Source organism: Esox lucius, chromosome 2, assembly GCF_011004845.1.
Source record: "Esox lucius isolate fEsoLuc1 chromosome 2, fEsoLuc1.pri, whole genome shotgun sequence".
In the NCBI taxonomy this organism is placed as follows: domain Eukaryota; kingdom Metazoa; phylum Chordata; class Actinopteri; order Esociformes; family Esocidae; genus Esox; species Esox lucius.
The window spans coordinates 5,329,937-5,350,365 of record NC_047570.1 but is presented as its reverse complement, the minus strand read 5'-3'; the positions used below and the strand labels follow the sequence as shown (position 1 = coordinate 5,350,365).

The 20,429-nt window shown below is 38.3% G+C and overlaps 1 protein-coding gene across 2 annotated transcripts in view; it reads left to right on the top strand.

Moving 5' to 3' along the window:
* The window catches only part of luzp2 (leucine zipper protein 2), a 211,955-nt gene that overhangs the window by 152,200 nt on the left and 39,326 nt on the right, over window positions 1-20,429 (top strand). For both annotated transcript variants that reach the window (XM_010882537.4, XM_020051752.3), the window contains 2 exons: window positions 9,047-9,109; window positions 13,535-13,597. In XM_010882537.4, the coding sequence (XP_010880839.1) occupies window positions 9,047-9,109; window positions 13,535-13,597 (126 nt within the window). The remainder of the gene's footprint in view (window positions 1-9,046; window positions 9,110-13,534; window positions 13,598-20,429) is intronic.

Below are 20,429 nucleotides of genomic sequence, written 5' to 3'. Positions count from 1 at the left end.
TAGCCTTACCCATTGGTTTCTCTGAAGAATCTGAAGGGTCAGAATGTTTTTACATTATTTTTACATTCTAAAATACCCAGAGTCATCATGGAGGAGAACACTAGTTTTCACCAAACCAAAAATGAAACCAGGGAAGCCTAGTTCAGTCGGCCCACAATTTAAAGTGATAGATGTTGTTGCCCTTGCTGGATTCAAACCCAGGGTTCCCATGTAAGAGGCTGTGTGTTTTACCATTTAGCCAAAGTGCTATATGTTGTGAGTGTCGGTATAGCATCTCAACATTAGATCATTATGTCACAAATGATTATTACGCCAATTTTGAATATTTCGCTAGACAGCATTAAGCATTGTGTTTAACTGACTGATATTTATTATTAAGTTTGCCTCCACCACAAATAGCATCTACTGTATGAACTGCATGGCTTTTGCCACTGGCTGTTTTAAGTGTTTATTAGCCAGTAATATGCTTGCTAGTATCTACTAACTTACTACTTGGAATAGTCATACAAATTTAGTAATTGCTAGCGAGACTAAAGATATACTTTACACTGCAAAAGCTTTTCATTTCGTGGCACAAAATTAAAATTTTTCTTTCATTTGTGAATGACATTGATACAATAACTATCAATATACACCGATCAGCCATAACATTATGACTACTGACAGGTGAAGTGAATAACACTGATATCTCTTTATCATTGCACCCGTCAGAGTGAGGTATATATTAAGCAGCAAGTGAACATTCTGTCCTCAAACTGATGTGTTAGAAGCAGGAAAAATGGGCATGTGTAAGGATCTGAGCGACTTTAACAAGAGCTAAATTGTGATGGCTAGACAACTGTTCTGCTGGGAAACCTTGGGTCCTGCCATTCATGTGGATGTTACTTTGACACGTACCACCTACATTGAAAAGGAAGGTTTTGAGTGAGGAACAGAAGCATTCAATTTGCAGTGGTCTCTTTATTTTAACCCTTCTGTTCCTCACTCCAAACCTGGTCTCTTAATATTTTCCGGAGCTGTATAACGTAGCTACTGAAGGTTTTAGCCAGCAAAGTTTTTGTCTATCCTGACCCAGAAAGCATGCGTGGATGCATACTTAGAAAATCCAAAATAAATAGTCGCAATATAACCGTAAACAGTTTTATTTTAGGCATACTATAACATAGTTACTGAAGGTTGTAGTCAGTGACGTTTTTGTCAATCTGGAACAGATCCTAATGCATAACTGGTTTTGCCTGTGCTGAGATTCAAACACAGAATGTCTTATTTGGCAGTCTGTGTCTCTAACCACAACGCTATCTAACAAGGGTCAGTCAGCCCAGTCACTCACTGACTCAGAAAACGACATTCGCTCTTCTTGGCCAGCTCCGCTTATGCGGAGTGGAAGTGTAGTCTGGCTCTTCTTCTACTATTACTACTGCTACTACTTCTACCACTACACTACTACTACTACTTTTCATTCATTTTCACTTTTTTTACAAACTACATCATAAAGAGCAACTTAGCACACAAAAAACTACTTTTCTGGTTGAACATGGCCTATGCGCTACCAGCATTAGTCAGATACATTTGGTGTTGTTTGACAGTGATCACTGAGCATGCCAGTGTTTTGGGCAAAATGAGAACTGAGAAGCAGTTTGTTTACTCCCGAAACCTGTTTTGTAACATGGGTTGATATGAACAACTGCCAGAAAGCAGCACAGTGAAGTAACTGAGAAAGTAGTAAAAAATTAAACAGTACTCAAGCACGCACAATGCCTCTAGCCAGTGACTTCAGGTCTGAGTTTACTAATATGGTCAGTCTCTTTAATGTGCCTGCACATATATGGAATTTAGGTAGTGTGATTTTGTGTACTTAAAACAGCTTGTACTTTGTTTATGATAGCTTGACAGCCAGCAGATGATGAAGTTTTAGACATATTCTAAGAAATGTGTCCCAAGCGCACCAAGCAGCAACTGACTAGATACTGCAGTGTGCCAGTTTTGATGCAAATGTTTTAACTTGAGAGAGACTGCCCCAAACACTTTAGCAAGAAATACATTTACAAAAAGACCTCCTTGGTAAAAATGTCAACATGAATTTCAGATTTTTTAATTCATGTAGCATTAATTCTGACCATTTGAAGCAAGTGGTAGCGAGTTTGACTTAAGTTTGATGAATTGTTCCCTTACCGGAATTCTTATATATGATCAGGGAGAATAATGCAGTCATTTGTATTTGCAGATAATAACTCTTTGTTGCAATAATTTCCCAACCATGCTTGTTTCACATCAGCCCATGCAAGTGTCCATTTACATTGATCAGGACAGAAAAGCATTATGGCAGCAATATACTCTAAACTCACCATACTTTACATTTAGGGCTGAGGATGTGCATTTTGGAATTACAGCTAGATGATGGTTGAGAGGGCGACACGCAGAAACACACACAAAGACTTTAAGCTGTGATATATAAGCATTTGATGGCTGACACAAAGGCAGCTCCAACTCGTTGCAGCAGATCAATCGAAAAGTTGGGACTAAGGTATGAACAGTCCTAAGAATCTTTACCATGGCATCACAGATGTTGAAATAGCTGAACATTTCAGATGAGGGAGAAGTGTTTCTCCCCTAGGGAGAGATACAGTAAAATGTTGCATTTCAGTAGCAATGTTTGATAATTAACATGGATGATAATAAAATGTTTTTTGTATTAAATCTAATCACAGAATTGCTCATATTTTGTTTAAGAATATTATTATTTGTAGAGTCAGAAAAGGTGGCACTCAATATACCTACCCCACATTAACTCAAATGTGAGAATAACTTAAAAAGCAGGTTTTAATTGCATTTTGATAGTCTCAGTTGGGCTCTACAACAGTCATGCTGCAACAGTTCTAGAGGCACACTGAACTGCTGAAGGATATTTTTTTAACTGTATAGTTAAAACAATGAAGTAGCAATTAAAAGAATGAAAGCCCTTTTGATTTCTGAGGGTCCTCTATCCTGCGAAGGGGAAAGTGAAATATAGAGAGCAATGTCAGTGTTAACCCCAGTGCCTACACGCAAAATGTCTAAACTGGCCTTATACCATCATGGCCACCTAATCATCCCCAGCTTCCAATTAGATCATTATTCTTCTCCCTTTCCTGCATGCCAAAAATAAATGTACTGTAGGTACTAAAATGAATGCAATCACTAATGTATGTAAGTTGCTCTGGATAAGAGCGGCAGCTAAATGTAAACGTAATAGGCATACCACTGCACATTCATTCAGTTCCCCTCTAAACTAATTCCAAGGGACTGTGTATAATACAGTTCTGCAGCTATGAATAAATCTGTAGCAGAACAACAGTGGTAAAATGCTTAGTAATTGTTTACAATTATCTGATAATTCTCTTCCTTTTGTATCTGGAATGTAAACTAACCTCATACCATTGCCGCCCTACCCAGCTCCTGGAGAGGAATCGTGCCATAGGATCTCTCTTTAAACCTTAATTTACCATACCTGATTCAGCAACTAGCTGGATGAAAAGCTAAATCAGGTTAATAACAACTGGGTTTGGACAGCAATGGTCCAATTACATTTCATTTACAATTACATGCAATTACATTTCAAATACAATTTAATCAATCCAGTATTTTCCTTGTTTTGGGCAAATAGTAAATACCACTGCAAAAATCTGTAAATACCTTTGTCACTAGTCAATCAAGATAAAGGACAGGTCCATCTTAGATGGGTTTGTTAATTTTGTTGCGCCAATCAACGCTTTTTAGGGGCCCCCCAACTCTAGCAACAATTTTTGCCTTACCATATACACCAGTATCTGCCAAAATCTTATGTAATTATAAGAGTGGGATACACTGTACTCAGTTCATTTTTACTAAAGTGCTTGCTTGTAAGTTACAATAGGAGAGAGACATTTTCTTTTTCACCTTGTAGTACTATAAAACCAAATATTTAATATTTTTGCCAGATTTTTATCAGGTGATTTTTATCATGGTTGGATTTATTTGCAGTATTGCAATAATATTTAGCTTCTGCAAATTCCTGTTATTCTTTTATCTTCTTACATTTTTTAGCTCCAGTAGGATGCAAGCGCTTAATTTAGTTAATTTCCACTGACGGAAGCAGACTTCGCTAGGTAGTTTGCTAAGATACCTCAAATGTGTCATGAGGCACGTTGAATATATATTTTTTTAAGGCAGATGCTATTTGCACCCAGGTGTCAGTAGCCAACAATGATATTTGCACCCGGGGTGGAATACCCTATGTATCAATTTACACCTGGGGTGGCACTAACACTACTAGCGGTATGCCTTCATCATTGCTGGTTAACGTTTGCTAAATTACTTGGCTAATGTCTAACATTTTCTAAATTAGCTGGGCATAGCTACCCATAGAAGTTTGCACATTGGTTCATTTTAGTTTAATAATACAAACAGCGAGAAAACACAACGTTGCTGAAAAGGTTCTATTTTGTGTTTAATATAGCCTGCCATTTTTTTTTTATCCTCCTTTGGCACCTGCAACCATTGAGGCATGTATCTATCAACTTTTGTATTTTTTGGATTACAACGAAATGCAGTAAATGTCATGCCTCCAGTGAGGATTGAACTCACAATCATCAGATTATGGGACTGATGCCCTACCTAAGAAGTGTAATTACACATGTAATTACACTGTAACAAGTATTGAAACTGAGGGTAACAACCCATTTTTACAGCATAATAATAGTGCAACTGGTTTTTATTAAGGTATGTAATTACACCTGTGTAACAATGAATGCTTTTTACCATGCTTGTTACAAATATGCACATTTCCAATAAATCACCTTTTTGGTGTTTTTTTTTTATTTAATCTTAATTTGATGCATTATCGTCAGGTGAAAAGGATTTGCCCATGGGGTTGAAAGAGGAAAGCCCACACTCAATAGCCTAATTACTTACGAATCAACCTGCACTCAAAATATCCCTGGTCAACGTTGCTACCAGTACTTCCTTCAAATAAAAAGTATGGGATAAATTAGAGGAGTATGCATGAAATGAATGGTAGGTAAACCTCATTAACACTATTTGAAGCATAGTAATGTTGGTGGAACATTTGCCAAAGTATAAATTAAGTACCAACTGTTATTTGGGATTAAGCAAGGTAGTAAATAAGGTAATCAAGAGCAAATCTTTTGGAAATGTTCTTATTACCAGTTGAGTTAACAACGGACACATATACAGCTCCGGAAAAATTTAAGAGACCACTGTACCTTTTTCTTTCCTTTCCAAAAAAGATGAAAAGATGGTTTTCCTCACTCAAAACTTTCCTTTTCAGTTTGGGGGTTAAGGTTGATGGGCCCTTTCCATAACTACGGCACACAGAATAAACAAAGTAAACAGCTAAACCTCAAAACATAATCTATTGCGTTAGATGCCTCGCCATAATTCAGAGACTCGTTGATGGCTATCTAGCGAACATGAAACCCTAATTGTGCTAGTTAGCTCTAGCTGGAACAATAATGTACGCACTTTGACCAGTTTGCACAAGTCTAAATCTAGCTAAAAGGCAAAATAAAGTATTCGCTTATGCATAAGATTTAGTCAAACAACCCACAAAGTATTTTTTATTTTATTTTTTTTACATTTTGCACCAGGTTGTAACACTATTTTCCAGCAAGAAATGGAATCAAGGATTGTCTGCTCAGACACAACTTAGCTCGTTAACTTATTGTCTCAACCAAAGACTTTGGTGAAACCTTCCCAAAACAAATCTGCGCTCATACAAATAGAATAAACAAGAACATCGAATGATTTTCTACGTAGTATTATTGTATCTAGCCAACTAGCTAAATGAGGCAATGTACCTACTTGTCAGGTAGAAAGGTAGCCAACTCTGCATCACTGTTCACACAAACTTCAGCTCTCGCCATCAAATGCAAAATGTACCCTCTTTGGTCTTATGCTCACGTTCCTTCCATATATATTCGTTTCTGGAGCGTTCAGTGTAGGCTACATTAATCCAAATGAAGCTTGTTATTGGCCTTCACCTCACACCTTCACGCCTACAAACGTCCCGGCCTTCTACATTTTACTTGCCACCATGGCTCTGGGGATAGTGTCAGTCCTGACACTCTGCCAGAAACCGTTATTTTTTACGTTAACTGATGTTATGTTTAACGGTTATTATCCGATATTTAAAATGTTAAATGCTGCATAAGGCACTTTTAAGTAGCGCACTATTTTGAGGATTGGTCTTGTGCACCAGCGTAGTGACGAACTTCCGCTTTTGTCTAGAAGTCGTTATTGCAGTTTCCGGTTTACTTACTAATACTCATCCGCATTAGTAAACACCTAAACTCACAACAAGATGAGTGATGCTGTTGTACGGGAAAAAAAGAAATATTATGTACGTGACTCATTTAAGTTTCAAGGTACAACTGGGGCATCGTTTTAATCAGGAGAATGTCCTCTTTGTAATAAAATATGGCTTGCGCCATTCAATTACTTCAAACTCTAGACTAGAAATAGTCAGAAAAGGCAATTTTTTTATATACTTCCACGTAATGCAGTTTTAAGTTTACTTCCTATGCCAGTTGTTCTTTTTCAGTTTCGTTGTGAAATGAGGTTACAGTAGTAAAATAAAAGAGGAGACCTGTTTTGGTGCTTTTTTGAGGCCATGGAATTTTAAGCTTAATTCAGGTCAGAAGAGGCTGAACGAAGGTTTGTTTTAATTCACTTGCTATAGGGACGCGCTAGCGTTCCAGCTCAGCCAGCGTTTTTTGCCGTTTTTGAGGCTAGGGTGAATTTTTATGCGTTCTATTGTCTTGCCTAATACTACACTAAAAAGGAACACGTCGCTAACTAGCTTAGTCGATAGCTGGCTGGCACACCACAGTAAACTACCTACCCTCGTAGTTGTGCAGATAACTCGATACGTAGAGTTTGAATCCCTTGTTCCGGTTGCTTGTTGGAGCAGGGGACCAGGCATCAACAATTCGATGGACATCACTAATGCTTATTTTAGGCAGGTCTTGGAGACATCTACTAAAAACAGAAATTTTGGGCGACACAGGTGATCGCCTTAAGTAAACTGGAAAATGATATGCCGACATCTGGCTAAAGCGGAAGTTCGTTTCGACAATTTTGCCGATCGTACTGTTAAAAAAATAAATAATAATACTATACATACTACATATACTGTGTATATATATATATATGGTGTTCCTAATAATACTTTAGGTGAGTATATATATATATATATATATATATATATATATATATATACTCACCTAAAGTATTATTAGGAACACCATACTAATACTGTGTTTGACCCCCTTTCGCCTTCAGAACTGCCTTAATTCTACGTGGCATTGATTCAACTAGGTGCTGATAGCATTCTTTAGAAATGTTGGCCCATATTGATAGGATAACATCTTGCAGTTAATGGAGATTTGTGGGATGCACATCCAGGGCACAAAGCTCCTGTTCCACCACATCCCAAAGATGTTCTATTGGGTTGAGATCTGGTGACTGTGTGGGCCATTTCAGTACAGTGAACTCATTGTCATGTTCAGGAAAGCAATTTGAAATGATTCGAGCTTTGTGACATGGTGCATTATCCTGCTGGAAGTAGCCATCAGAGGATGGGTACATGGTGGTCATAAAGGGATGGACTTGGTTAGAAACAATGCTCAGGTAGGCCGTGGCATTTAAACAATGCCCAATTGGCACTAAGGGGCCTAAAGTGTGCCAAGAAAACATCCCCCACACCATTACACCACCACCACCAGCCTGCACAGTGGTAACAAGGCATGATGGATCCATGTTCTCATTCTGTTTACGCCAAATTCTGACTCTACCATCTGAATGTCTCAACAGAAATCGAGACTCATCAGACCAGGCAACATGCTTCCTGCCTTCAATTGTCCAATTTTGGTGAGCTCGTGCAAATTGTAGCCTCCTTTTCCTATTTGTAGTGGAGATGAGTGGTACCCGGTGAGCTCTTCTGCTGTTGTAGCCCATCCGCCTCAAGGTTGTGCGTGTTGTGGCTTCACAAATGCTTTGCTGCATACCTCAGTTGTAACAAGTGGTTATTTCATTCAAAGTTGCTCTTCTATCAGCTTGAATCAGTCGGCCCATTCTCCTCTGACCTCTAGCATCAACAAGGCATTTTTGCCCACAGGACTGCCGCATACTGGATGTTTTTCCCTTATCACACAATTCTTTGTAAACCCTAGAAATGGTTGTGCGTGAAAATCCCAGTAACTGAGCAGATTGTGAATTACTCAGACCGGCCCGTCTGGCACCAACAACCATGCCATGCTCAAAATTGCTTAAATCACCTTTCTTTCCCATTCTGACATTCAGTTTGGAGTTCAGGAGATTGTCTTGACCAGGACCACACCCCTAAATGCATTGAATCAACTGCCATGTGATTGGTTGATTAGATAATTGCATTAATGGGAAATTGAACAGGTGTTCCTAATAATCTTTTAGGTGAGTGTATGTCAGTGTGTGTGTGTGCTCGAACAACCAACATACCATAGATAGCCATAAAAATTTGGCAATTCTCTGGAAGAGTGCTAGTCCCTGGTAGAGAAAGTACCACCTCTCAGATCTCTTTGCCAGTCTTCCAGCTCTGCTGCTGTATTGTGGCTTTGCAAATGTTCTTCTGTGGGTTTTGAGTGAGGGAACAATGGCGCTATAGATGCACCACCATGCACCTGTATACTGTATATCTCTCTCATGTTATTGGCAGTTACTATTGGTTTATTTTTATGAGTGATTATTCATTCCTGTTGTGCTCGTTCTGCTCAGGTTAAACAGAGAATGGTTGAATTGGATTAAAGCAAATTAGATCATTGATGAACTCATTTAGCATTTTAAATGTGTTCTGCAGTAGATTTTTGGGTCTGATGAATCGAAACTGGCTGGTATGATCAAACTGACTAATATAATTACATGTTGTCACTGGGGATACAACTTAAAAGCAGTACAAGCTTCATTACTCCACTTTACTAGTGATTGTTCCCTCGTCAACCTAACCCCACCTTTTCATTTTCTTTTGTATTTGCAGAACAAGAGCTTGAAAAATAAACTTCTATCAGGCAACAAGCTGTGCGATGTCCATGCTGAAGAGGTAAGCCTTTTGAATCATATTGATGAACAGTCAGTATGGGGGAAAAAAAGAAGGTTTTACTTTGGTGTGATTGAATTGGGGCCTATGTCTTGATTGATTAGATTGGCCTCCATTGTAGTGGCTCTGATCATGCTCCCATAAAGGGAACTAAAATAATGCTTCTATATAATTAAAAAATGTATGGAATTGGGCATTGCAGACTTCATCATAGTGGTTGTCATTAAGGCTGAAGAAACGCTTTGGCTTTTAATAATAAGAAATCCCTTTATTTTGAACTTTATCTTCAGAGTGGCCAAATCTCTCTGGGATACAAGTATCCTTAGGACAGCCTAGCCAGAGAATGTAACCATCCTGCATAACATCCATGGCAGACGCATTCTGGATAAGTATATTGTTGGGTTTGAGAGGACTGGATGCCAGTGGTCATAGAATTAGTAGTTGCTCCAGCACCATCCATCTTTTGGCCATCATCTTCTTCAGCAACCTATGAATTGAAAGATTCCAACATAAATTATAGCCTGAAACAGCATATTAACCATTTGTCATTCTCCATGATGATATCAGGGCAGCTACAGAACACTTTGGCATCTCAGCCCAGAGCCATAGTCCTTTTAAAAGAGCAAGCTTTGCCATCATTAGGGTAACTGCTCAACCCAGCAACAGTGGTTTATTTATCCTCTCACTAGTCGATTTAAGACCTGTTAGCTAATCAAGATGCCAGCCACCGAAATTATGACGACCATTTATGATCTCCAAGTATGTCGATGCGGCCTGACTTAGGAAAAGCAAGGCAAAGCAAGTTTATTAGTCTAGCTCATTACATACCCAAAGACATTTCAAACCTTAGAAATGCGTGAACAACAGAAGAGAGAAAATGCAGAATAAAGTAAAATAAAAAAGTACAGGACAGGTTCACATATTCTCGAGTCCACGGCTTTATCCAATTTGTCAATCTGCGACGACATCTACACTAATTTTGAACATGTGCAACAGTTTTGTGAAGCAAAATTTGAATATTTCTCTTCCCATACTTGAATCTTAGATTTTTTGTGAGAAAGGTTCATGAATGATAGCCAATGTGTTAGTGAAAGATTAGTATTACAGTCTCATGAAGCACAAACAATACACAGATTTGAATTTCTTTCAATCTTTCATAATTTAAACGAGATAAGCAAACTGAGGGTTTATGTTATGGGCAGTTTTGATCTTCCCTGCTTTTCATGCTTTCTTTTTCTTATACAATGTTTAATTTTTTTTAAAGTCCAAGCAGCTTTTTTTTTGTCATTCAGGAAGGAAGGTGTAACACCAAGACTTTTTTCCTTAGTGACATGTTCACTGAAGAGAAACCAAAATCCTTTAGAGCTTGACCAGTGCACTTCCTGTAATCTTTATCCTGCTATTCAATGGCCACTTCGGGGCTTCCTCACCTGCATAATGGCACGACCTATAAATAGCTTACTTGTCTCCCTCAAAGCAAGGGAATTCAGCCTTGACTTCAGATTGGAATATAGTAGTTTGTGAGCTAAGGTTTGAGTGTTTTATTAGGATAACAAAATACACCTGTGGATATTGCATTTATGGGGTTTCATTAATATTTTATTTCACTGATATATTTTGCTTCTAGATGAAAGTGAATATCCACTTTGTTGTTGCATATTCATTTGTTTCAGGCACATATAACATATTTATGATTAGCTGATGCCAAAACAAGCTTAATGACCCCAAATAAAAAAAAAACTTGCCTTAATGGAGTTAAATTGGAAAGTTACTCAGATATATACTAAATATTTTATGATAGACCTGAGGATACACAGCATGAGTGTTAAATGGAGGCGGGATGGCTGTCTTGGGATGTCCAACTACTGTGGGAATAGAAATAACAACTTAAAGCAACTCAACAAAAAAGGCTAGTAGCTGTTTTGTTGCCAAAGGGTGACTGAGCTCATGTACTTTGAACATGGATTCAAAATGGATTCTAGATATTGGCTGCTGATGATAATGCTAGTTATGCAAGTATACTTTCAACTAATCACACAGCTATGATGCGTGGCACTAAATCGAGGAGGAAGGGAGAGGGAGCCTGGCTACAATAGTTACACTTTGAAATTGGGCAGTCAAAATAGACATTCTATCAAATCACATTATTTTTAACAAGCCAATTTCATTCAAGATTTGGAATGTGACATTTATATTTGAATACTTATATGTGAATTTATTTATCCAATTTTCCTACATTATACCTTTTTGAGAGACTGAAAATGTTCCCAATGTTTCTTCTTCACAACCTTTTGAATTATGAAAGACTGAGTGATGAACCAATTATAACCTGCATCCGACTTTAGGCATTCATCAACAGTCCATTGGTAAATCGGCCCCCGGGCATTTTTCAGCTAATCAACAGCATTGTACCAAAAAATTTACTTTTGATTCATCAATAGAGCTATCATGTTTAGTGAAATGCATTGTTTTTTGCTAGGGCAACCACATCTGTCAAGTGAGCACAGGTGAATTTCAAGAAAGCGTGAGTAAATTTAAAAAAGGTGCAATTTCGGCAGAATGTTGAGAAGGTGCAGACAAGCTTGTCTTCTGTCTGCTTAACTTCAGTGGTTCTCTCTCAGCTTAAGTTTCTCCTCTATTAACCGAAGTTTCTGCGAGTTTGACTGCATTTTTATTGCTCAAAATTGCATGTGAGTGTGCATATGTTTTGAGACTGACTTGATGCCATATACTGAAGCTCCAGGCTACAACAATATAGTTATTTGTCAGGGGGTATCCAGTAAAAGTTTTTACAGCCAAGAATGACAGGCATTCGCGTAAATTATCTGGGTTTAGATGAAAAGATAAGTTCTAGGTGTGTCGAAGCTTGGCCCCTCACTGTCCAATCAGAACAAATTGGCTACAAAATGTGACATTTATTTTCTACCAATGAACTCCAGTTTCATGTTAGTATATTATCATTTTTAAATAGCCTTCAGAAAGAGAATATTTTAGCCCTATCCAATTCTGAATGTTTACAATCCGTAAAGTAATAATTGTGTATCTTAAAAAAACATACTGGTTTCTGACTAGAAAACTATTTCAACTATCATTTTTTCAAGCCATTATTGGAGGTAGGGCACAAAAATAAGGCAAGGAGTTAGAGAGCAATTGACAGGCTACTTTTTGCACTTTTCAATGCCTCAACATAGACTGCTGCATACCAAAGCAGTAGTTTGTTTTGTAACATTACTACTGAGTCATATGAAATTAAGCGTAGCTGGACAGGAGAAATGCGATGCTTTAACAAAAGGAATCCCCATCACTACAAGCTATTACCACGGGATTGTTCTGCCTAACTCCTTGTGAGAATGATTGTGAGGGCCCATTGACAAACTTTCCAGCCCCCGCTCTCAGCTGGGGAGATTACCGTAAACTCTAAAACAAAAAATCAGTCTAATTTGTGTTGGAGTAATGTTTTCAATGTTTGCCCGCTTTAGAATTTAAATGGCAGAGAAAACCCTGCCCTTGCATCTGAATACTAACAAGCTTCCATTAGACAGATAAATTACTGATGCTTGCATAGCAGTTTAAAAAATAACAGAGAGCTGGTTTTAACAGTTCGAAGTTTCCAACCAATGTATTAAACTACTGAAAACTACTGAAAACAGAGCCCTCAATGCGCTCGAAAACCAACTTAAGGAGCTTGAATGAACCTTCTTTTCAACCCAATCCTTTTTATGTATTCTTTTAAAATAGGTATTTCTACCTTTCATGATATCCACCTTCAGATTTAGAGAAGTTCCTTCCCGGTGGGGGGAGAGAAAAAAAATCAGTTTAACTCAAATTGGTGAAAAGGCTCAGCATGCTCCTCACAGCAAGACCCCAAGAGAACTGAGCGACTTAACTGTATCTCGGCATCAGGGATGCCAACCCCAATACGTTTCCATGAGCTCACTGATGTGTATCCATAGCAATGTCAGGGAGAACCTGGAGCCCATGTACATTTGTGCACAAAAGGCGTTCAAGGTTGGAGGCCAGGGAGATCTGTGCGTTTCCCATGAATATCTGAGCTGTGCGTCTATTAGGTGTGTGCCCAGCGTGTGTGAGCATTTGTGGTCGTCGAGACGAGAAAGGAGAGGTGTTACCAGGGAACTGAATGTGTGGTAGTGGTTTTGTGGACTGGAGTGGGAGTGAGAAAAGGGTTTTTAGACAGTGGGCAAGTAGCCAGTGCATGACTGAATCATTGTGTGGGCAATGCAGTTCACTGAACGGGGAGATTTTACATTTTCTTGCTCTCTGTAGGTCCCTCCTTTGAGCCGGAGCTTTGCCCGGGGAACACGCACAAAGGAGTGCTCTGCTGCAGCCAGCAAAATCCTGCTACGTGATCTAAAACCAATTTCGCTATTTGAATAAGCTAACACTTATTTTCTTATCTTCTCTTTGCAGTCCAAAAAAATCCAGGCTCAACTGAAAGAGCTGCGGTATGGGAAAAAGGATTTAATTTTCAAGGTAAGCACAAAGTGAAGGGGTGGCTCTGCTTTATTATGGTTTCCAGACCAGGAGTAAACAGGTGCTTCAGAACACCTTGAAAATATGATCAGGTGGAGGTGGTGATGGCGGGGGGTCCTTAATTGTTTCCACTATTGCTAAGTACCCACTACCCCATTGCTTTCAGCTCTTACAACATGCTTTATATCAGTGGTACCCTAGACAACCCAATTAAGCTACAGGCTTGTTTTTCTTGGAGTGGATGATCAGAGGGCCGGAATATCGTTGTAATAAATATACACAATTCTTCAAATTGACTACTCCCAAATATATTGTACTTTAAAATAACATCACATTATCTCTTCTATTTTAGTGGGAATACTATGTTAAAATGTTTTATATGAATTCCTGGTGATTTCATTCTATGTTGATATAAAACCAACCCTATGGGCCACCAATTCCCTCCTAAATACCAAATACAATTATTTGGTGGGCCAAAATAAATCAGTAACAGGCCTGTGATTCGCCTATTACTGCACTCACCCTGGAATCATTTGGTTTCATGATGTGTCCAGCACTGGACAGATAGCCTGCTGGTTTCTGATGTGTTTGTGCTGTCTTGTTAACTTGTATTGTTATTGTCATGTCACACATTATTTAGCCTGCACTGTTGTCACAACCCGAAATGAATAAGCCCCTTTCAAATAACGGAAATCTCATTTGGTACACTTGTTGCGTTTGTTTTCACCCTTGAAACAAAAAGAAAGTAATAGAAAAAGCAGTAACAATCAGCATGGTGTTGAAAATACCACACTTACAACAAAAAGGTGTTAAAAAATGAATAAAAACAAGTATTGAAAGTAATCTGTGAAGACCCATTGGATGCTCATACATTTTGCATGCGATAAACCAACCACAATAAAATATGTGGAGGAAAAATTCTGTTTTATAGGGTAAAATGTGCGCTTACACACACATACACTTATAATCTCATTCTAATTGGATAAATTGACCTTTTTATGTGTTGTATTTTTTGTATCTAAGGATTCATGTAATAATCATTGGCATTTACGGGCCCATAGGCTGACCTTTTGGTTCTTGTTTGCAGGGCTGGGTAGAGAAATGTCACTTGACATTTCTGCCATGGTGCCCCCAATACCATTTCATAAATGCAAAATTTGATCCCTCAGACCTGTCATATTTAAAGCTCTGTCAGATGGAACAGTAACGGCATTAGTTAGAAAAGGGCTTGTTCTTCAATATTCACCACTTACTGTAATGCTTCATATAGCACATTGCTTAAGTAATAAATGTACTATATACTATACTGTATACAGCATGTATATACTACACTGCCGGTCAAAAGTTATATAACACCTCAATTTTCCCATTTTTATTAAAGGTCACACAGTTTAATGTCTTAATGTACTCTGAAATGAAATCATAGAGTGAAAACAATTAGAGACAGCAAAGAAATTATAGAATTGTTTTGTTTAACAAAATCAAATCAAAATATTTGACTCATCAAAGTATCCACCTTTTGCAGACACCTGAACATATTCGTGGCATTCTTTGTAATATGGAAATCAAATTAGGTTCCGAAAGTTCTTCCCAACACTGTTCCAGAATATCCCACAAATGTGTTGCACTTAATTCTGCTTTCACCTTTCTCCCCGGTTCATCCCAAACCAGCTCGATGGGGTTTATGTCTGGAGACTGTACTGGGCATTCCATGATTTGAAGCCTACTGTCTTGTTCTTTTCTTCTAAGGTAGTTCTGACATAGCCTGGAGGTATGTTTTGGGTCGTTATCTTGATGTAGGATCAACCCCTGTCCAAAAAGGCATACACTACATGGGATTGCATTGCGCAAAAAAATGCTGTGGTAGACTTTTGGTTCATGGTGCTACTCGCTTTTTGCAATCACACTTCCTCCATGTTTGACAGTTGGTATCACACAATGAAGAACAAAGATTTCGCGATTTTAATTCCTCGGCCCGTAAGTCTTCTGTAGTCCACTGGCAGTGCATTATGGTTCCAGCATGCCTCTTTTTCTCATTTTGCCATCTTAGCAATGGCTTTGTTACTGCCACACAACTCGTCAAACCTGCAGCTCAAAGTCTTCTCCCTCACAGTAGAAACTGAGAGACATGCTTACTTTGACCAGTGAAATTCTTATGACATGGCAGGCAAAATCTATGAAGTAGTATTAAGTGAAATATAAACCATAAAATAGAAAATGTTTTACATAACAATGTAAACTAGCAGCAATTCCAAAGAGTGTAGAACGGGGGTGTATGGACAATATGAAATATGAAGTATTATAAATATAAGTGTAAGTGCCTATGAATTGTACATTTGAATATGCTAATGTACATTGAATGCGCATAGAAAGTCATCAAAAAGTAATTGCAATTTCTCTTAAGTAAAGACCTACACGTTTAAGGTTCCAACTCTGCTTTGATACAGACAGAGGGTTTATAAGTAATCAAAAGTTGGGACACCTGTAGGAATGGTTAGCATCAACTTTCAAGGCTTAATTTACTTCCATTGCTGCAGAACAGCTGGAAGTTTTGAACCCATTACTCTCTGCTGGACATGGTCATTTTTTTATAACTCAGAAACTTAATGTTATTTTTAAACTTTGGCAGTTTCCTGCTACCTTTATGCAATTTCAGGTTATTCACTAGACTTAAAGTTCAATACAAATTTGAATAATGCTGGTGTTCTATATCTTTTGACTGACAGTGTGTATACCCCACCGTTCAAAAGTTTGGGGTCATTTAGAAATGTCCTTGTTTTCCATGAAATAAATAATGATTTTATTTGAAATAATAATTGTGTCCCTCAAACATTGCTTTCGAGAAAGAATCATTCATTTGCATTACAACTGTGCCAAACTTTTTTCTGTGTTCTTTTGCCCATCTTCACCTTTTCTTTGTATTGGCCAGTCTGAGTCTGGCTCTTTCTTTGCAACTCCGCCACTGGTGATTTGCGAGTACTATTTAATCAACCTGTGAGGTGTCTGTTTCTCAAACTAAACACTGTAATGTATTTGTCCTCTTGCACCGGTACCTCCCAATCCTCTTTCTGTTCTGGTTAGAGCCAGTTTGCGCTGTTCTGTGCAGGGAGTAGTACACAGCGTTGTACAAGATCTTCAGTTTCTTGCCAATTTCTCGCTTGGAATAGCCATTATTTCTCAGAACAAGAATTTTGAGCCTGTAATCAAATGCACAATTGCTGATGCTCCAGGTACTAAAGAAGGCCAGTTTTATTGCTTCTTTAATCAGCACAACAGTTCTCAGCTGTGCTAACATAATTGCAAAATGGTTTTGTAATCAAAGATCACAGCCACCCAAGCTATGGTCTGTTCTCACTGCTGCTGTCTGGTAGATGCTACCGGAGCATCAGACCACACACTTCCAGACTCAAAAACAGTTTTTTCCCTCAGGCCATAAGGCTCCTCAATCATTAACACTGATCCATAATCATAATGATCACACACGAACACTCCAGATGCTCTGACGCCCTTTCAGGTACTTTAATGGACATTAGAATATTTAAAATCAATGCTAGTATACATTTTCTTTTTCAATGTATATTACTGCCATTTCTATAATTAATATTCACAGCTCTGGAAAAAATTAAGAGACCACACCTAATTTCTCTTAAATTAACATCTCTACATGTATGGCAGCCATTCCATTCCAGTGTCACTTAAATTCCAACACAGGCATCCCTCATTTTACTTAATGAGTTACTGATTAGGTGATTACCTGAACCAAATCTAGTTTAACAAGGAAAAGTATAAAAAACACTGCTGTGGTCATCACTATGCTCTTGCAAGCTAGATGGCAAAAACAGTGTAAGCAGTACCTCAAAGGATATTTAAATGAAAAAAGTACTCTTCAGCATGACAAAACAGTTGAAAAGAAAAGCTTTAAGTGAGGAAAAGAAGAGTTCAATTCTGGCTTTACTGGCAGAGGGATACATTGAGCTTCACGTTGCATCCATCCTGAACATTTCAAAGACGGCGGTTTATGAGACCAAGGTCAAGCAACAGACATTGGGGACAACAAAGCTACAGACTGGCAGGGGGCGAAAACGAGTGTCCACTAACAGATGCCTGTCCACTCATTCGAATGTCACTCAACAACCATAGGATGACATCAAGTGACCTACAGAAAGAATGGCAAACAACAGCTGGGGTGAAGTGCATGGCGAAGACGGTTCGAAACAGGCCAGCCCAATCTCCAGACCTGAACCCCATTGAAAACCTCTGAAATTTGATCAAGAAGGAGATGGATGGTCACAAGCCATCAAACAAAGCCGAGGTACTTGAATTGATGTGCCAGGAGTGGCATACAGTCACCCAACAGCAATGTGACAGACTGGTTGAGAGCATGCCAAGACACATGCATGCTGTGATAAAAAATCAGGGTTATTCCACCAAATATTGATTTCTGAACTTTTCCTAAGTAAAACATTTGTATTTTGTTGTTGAAAAATTCATATGAATTAGTTTTATTTGCATTATTTGAGATCTGAATACAATGCATGTGTGTACATTTTCTCCTTAATTCTCCCTACGTAGTTGTTGTGTGCTATGCTACCATTCATAAACTTATTGCACTTATGTATCTAATATTTCAATAACTCTATCAATTGCTGATAGGTCACACTGTTATGTACAGTGGATATAAAAGGTCTACACACCACTGTTAAAATGTCAGGTTTTTGTGATGTAAAAGAATGAGACAAAGAAATCATATCAGAACTTTTTCCACTTTTAATGTGACCTATGATATGAACAATTTAACAGAAAAACTAATTGAAATCTTTGAGGGGGGAAAATAAAAAACCTTAAAATAACCTGGTTGCATAAGTGTGCACACTGTCTCAAAACTGGGGATGTGGCTGTGTTCAGAATTAACCAATCACATTCACATTCAAACTCATAGAAGTCAATACACACCTGCCATCATTTAAAGTGACTGATTAATCACAAATAAAGTTCAGCTGTTCTAGTAGGATTCTTCTGACATTTTCTTAGTTGCATCTCAGAGCAAAAGCCATGGTCCGCAGAGAGCTTCCAAAACATTAGAGGGATCCAATTGTTGTAGATATCAGTCAGGAGAAAGGTACAAAAGAATTTCCAAAGCATTAGATATACCATGGAACACAGTGAAGACAGTCATCATCAAGTGGGAAAATATGGCACAACAGAGACATTACCAAGAACTGGACGTCCCTCCAAAATTGATGAAAAGACCAGAAGAAAACTGGTCAGGGAGGCTTCCAAGAGGCATACAGCAACATTAAAGGAACTGCCGGAAATTCTGGCAAGTACTGGCTGTGTGCTACATGTGACAACAATCTCCCGTATTCTTCATATGAATGGGCTATGGGGTAGGGTGGCAAGACTGAAGCCTTTTCTTACAAAGAAAAACATCCAAGCCTTGCTGAAATTTGCAAAAACAAACATCAAGTTCCCCAAAAGCACATCGGAAAATGTGTTATGGTCTATGAAACCAAGGTTGAATTTTTTGGCCATCATTCCAAATGGCATGTTTGGTACAAAGACAACACCTCACATCACCCAAAGAACACCATACCCATAGTGAATTATGATGGTGGCAGCATCATGCTTTGGGGCTGTTTTTCTTCAGCTGGAACCAGGTCCTTAGTGAGGGTGGGGGGAATTATGAACAGTTCCAAATACCAGGCAATTTTGGCACAAAACTTTCAGGCGTCCGTTAGAAAGCTGAAGCTAAATATGAAGTTCACCTTTCAGCACGACGACGACCCAAAGCACACATCAAAATCAACAAAAGCATGTCTTCACCAGAAGAAGATAAACTTTTTGGAATGGCCCAGCCAGAGCCCAGAACTGAATCCATTAAAACATCTGTGGGGTGATCTGAAGAGGGCTGTGCACAGGAGATGTCCTCGCAATCTGACAGATTTGGAGTGCTTTTGCAAAGAAGAGTAGGCAAATATTGCCACGTCAAGATGTGCCATGCTAATAGACTCTTACCCAAAAAGACTGAGTGCTGTAATAAAATCAAAAGGTGCTTCAACAAAGTATTAGTTTAAGGGTGTGCACACTTATGCAACCAGGTTATTATGTGTTTTTTTATTTTTCCCCCTCAAAGATTTCAGTTTGTTTTTCAATTAAATTGTTCACGTTACAGGTCACATTAAAGGTGGAAAATGTTCTGACATGATTTATCACAAGAACCTGTCATTTTAACAGGGGTGTGTAGACCTTTTATATCCACTGTATATTACTGCCATACTTGCCATATCTAAATGTTCAATAATACTACCCAGATTGCTGCTTTATCAAAATACTACCAAGATTGCTGGGTTTACAGTACTCTTTTTAAATTGCTGCTAGTATACCATGTTATGTATATTTTAGCTTTATTTTATTACTATTTTCTGTCTAGGTATATTTTTGCTTATGTCTTCTTCTTAACTATATAGTTTGTCAGGGGCTACAGTGGGGCAAAAAAGTATTTAGTCAGCCACCAATTGTGCAAGTTCTCCCACTTAAAAAGATGAGAGACGCCTGTAATTTTCATCATAGGTACACTTCAACTATGAGAGACAAAATGAGAAAAGAAAATCACATTGTAGGGTTTTTAATTAAAGTATTGGTAAATGATGGTGGAAAATAAGTATTTGGTCAATAACAAAAGTTAATCTCAATACTTTGTTATATACCCTTTATTGGCAATGACAGAGGTCAAACATTTTCTGTAAGTCTTCACAAGGTTTTCACTCACTGTTGCTGGTATTTTGGCCCATTCCTGGGCAACACTGACAAGATTTTCTATGATGTTGAGATC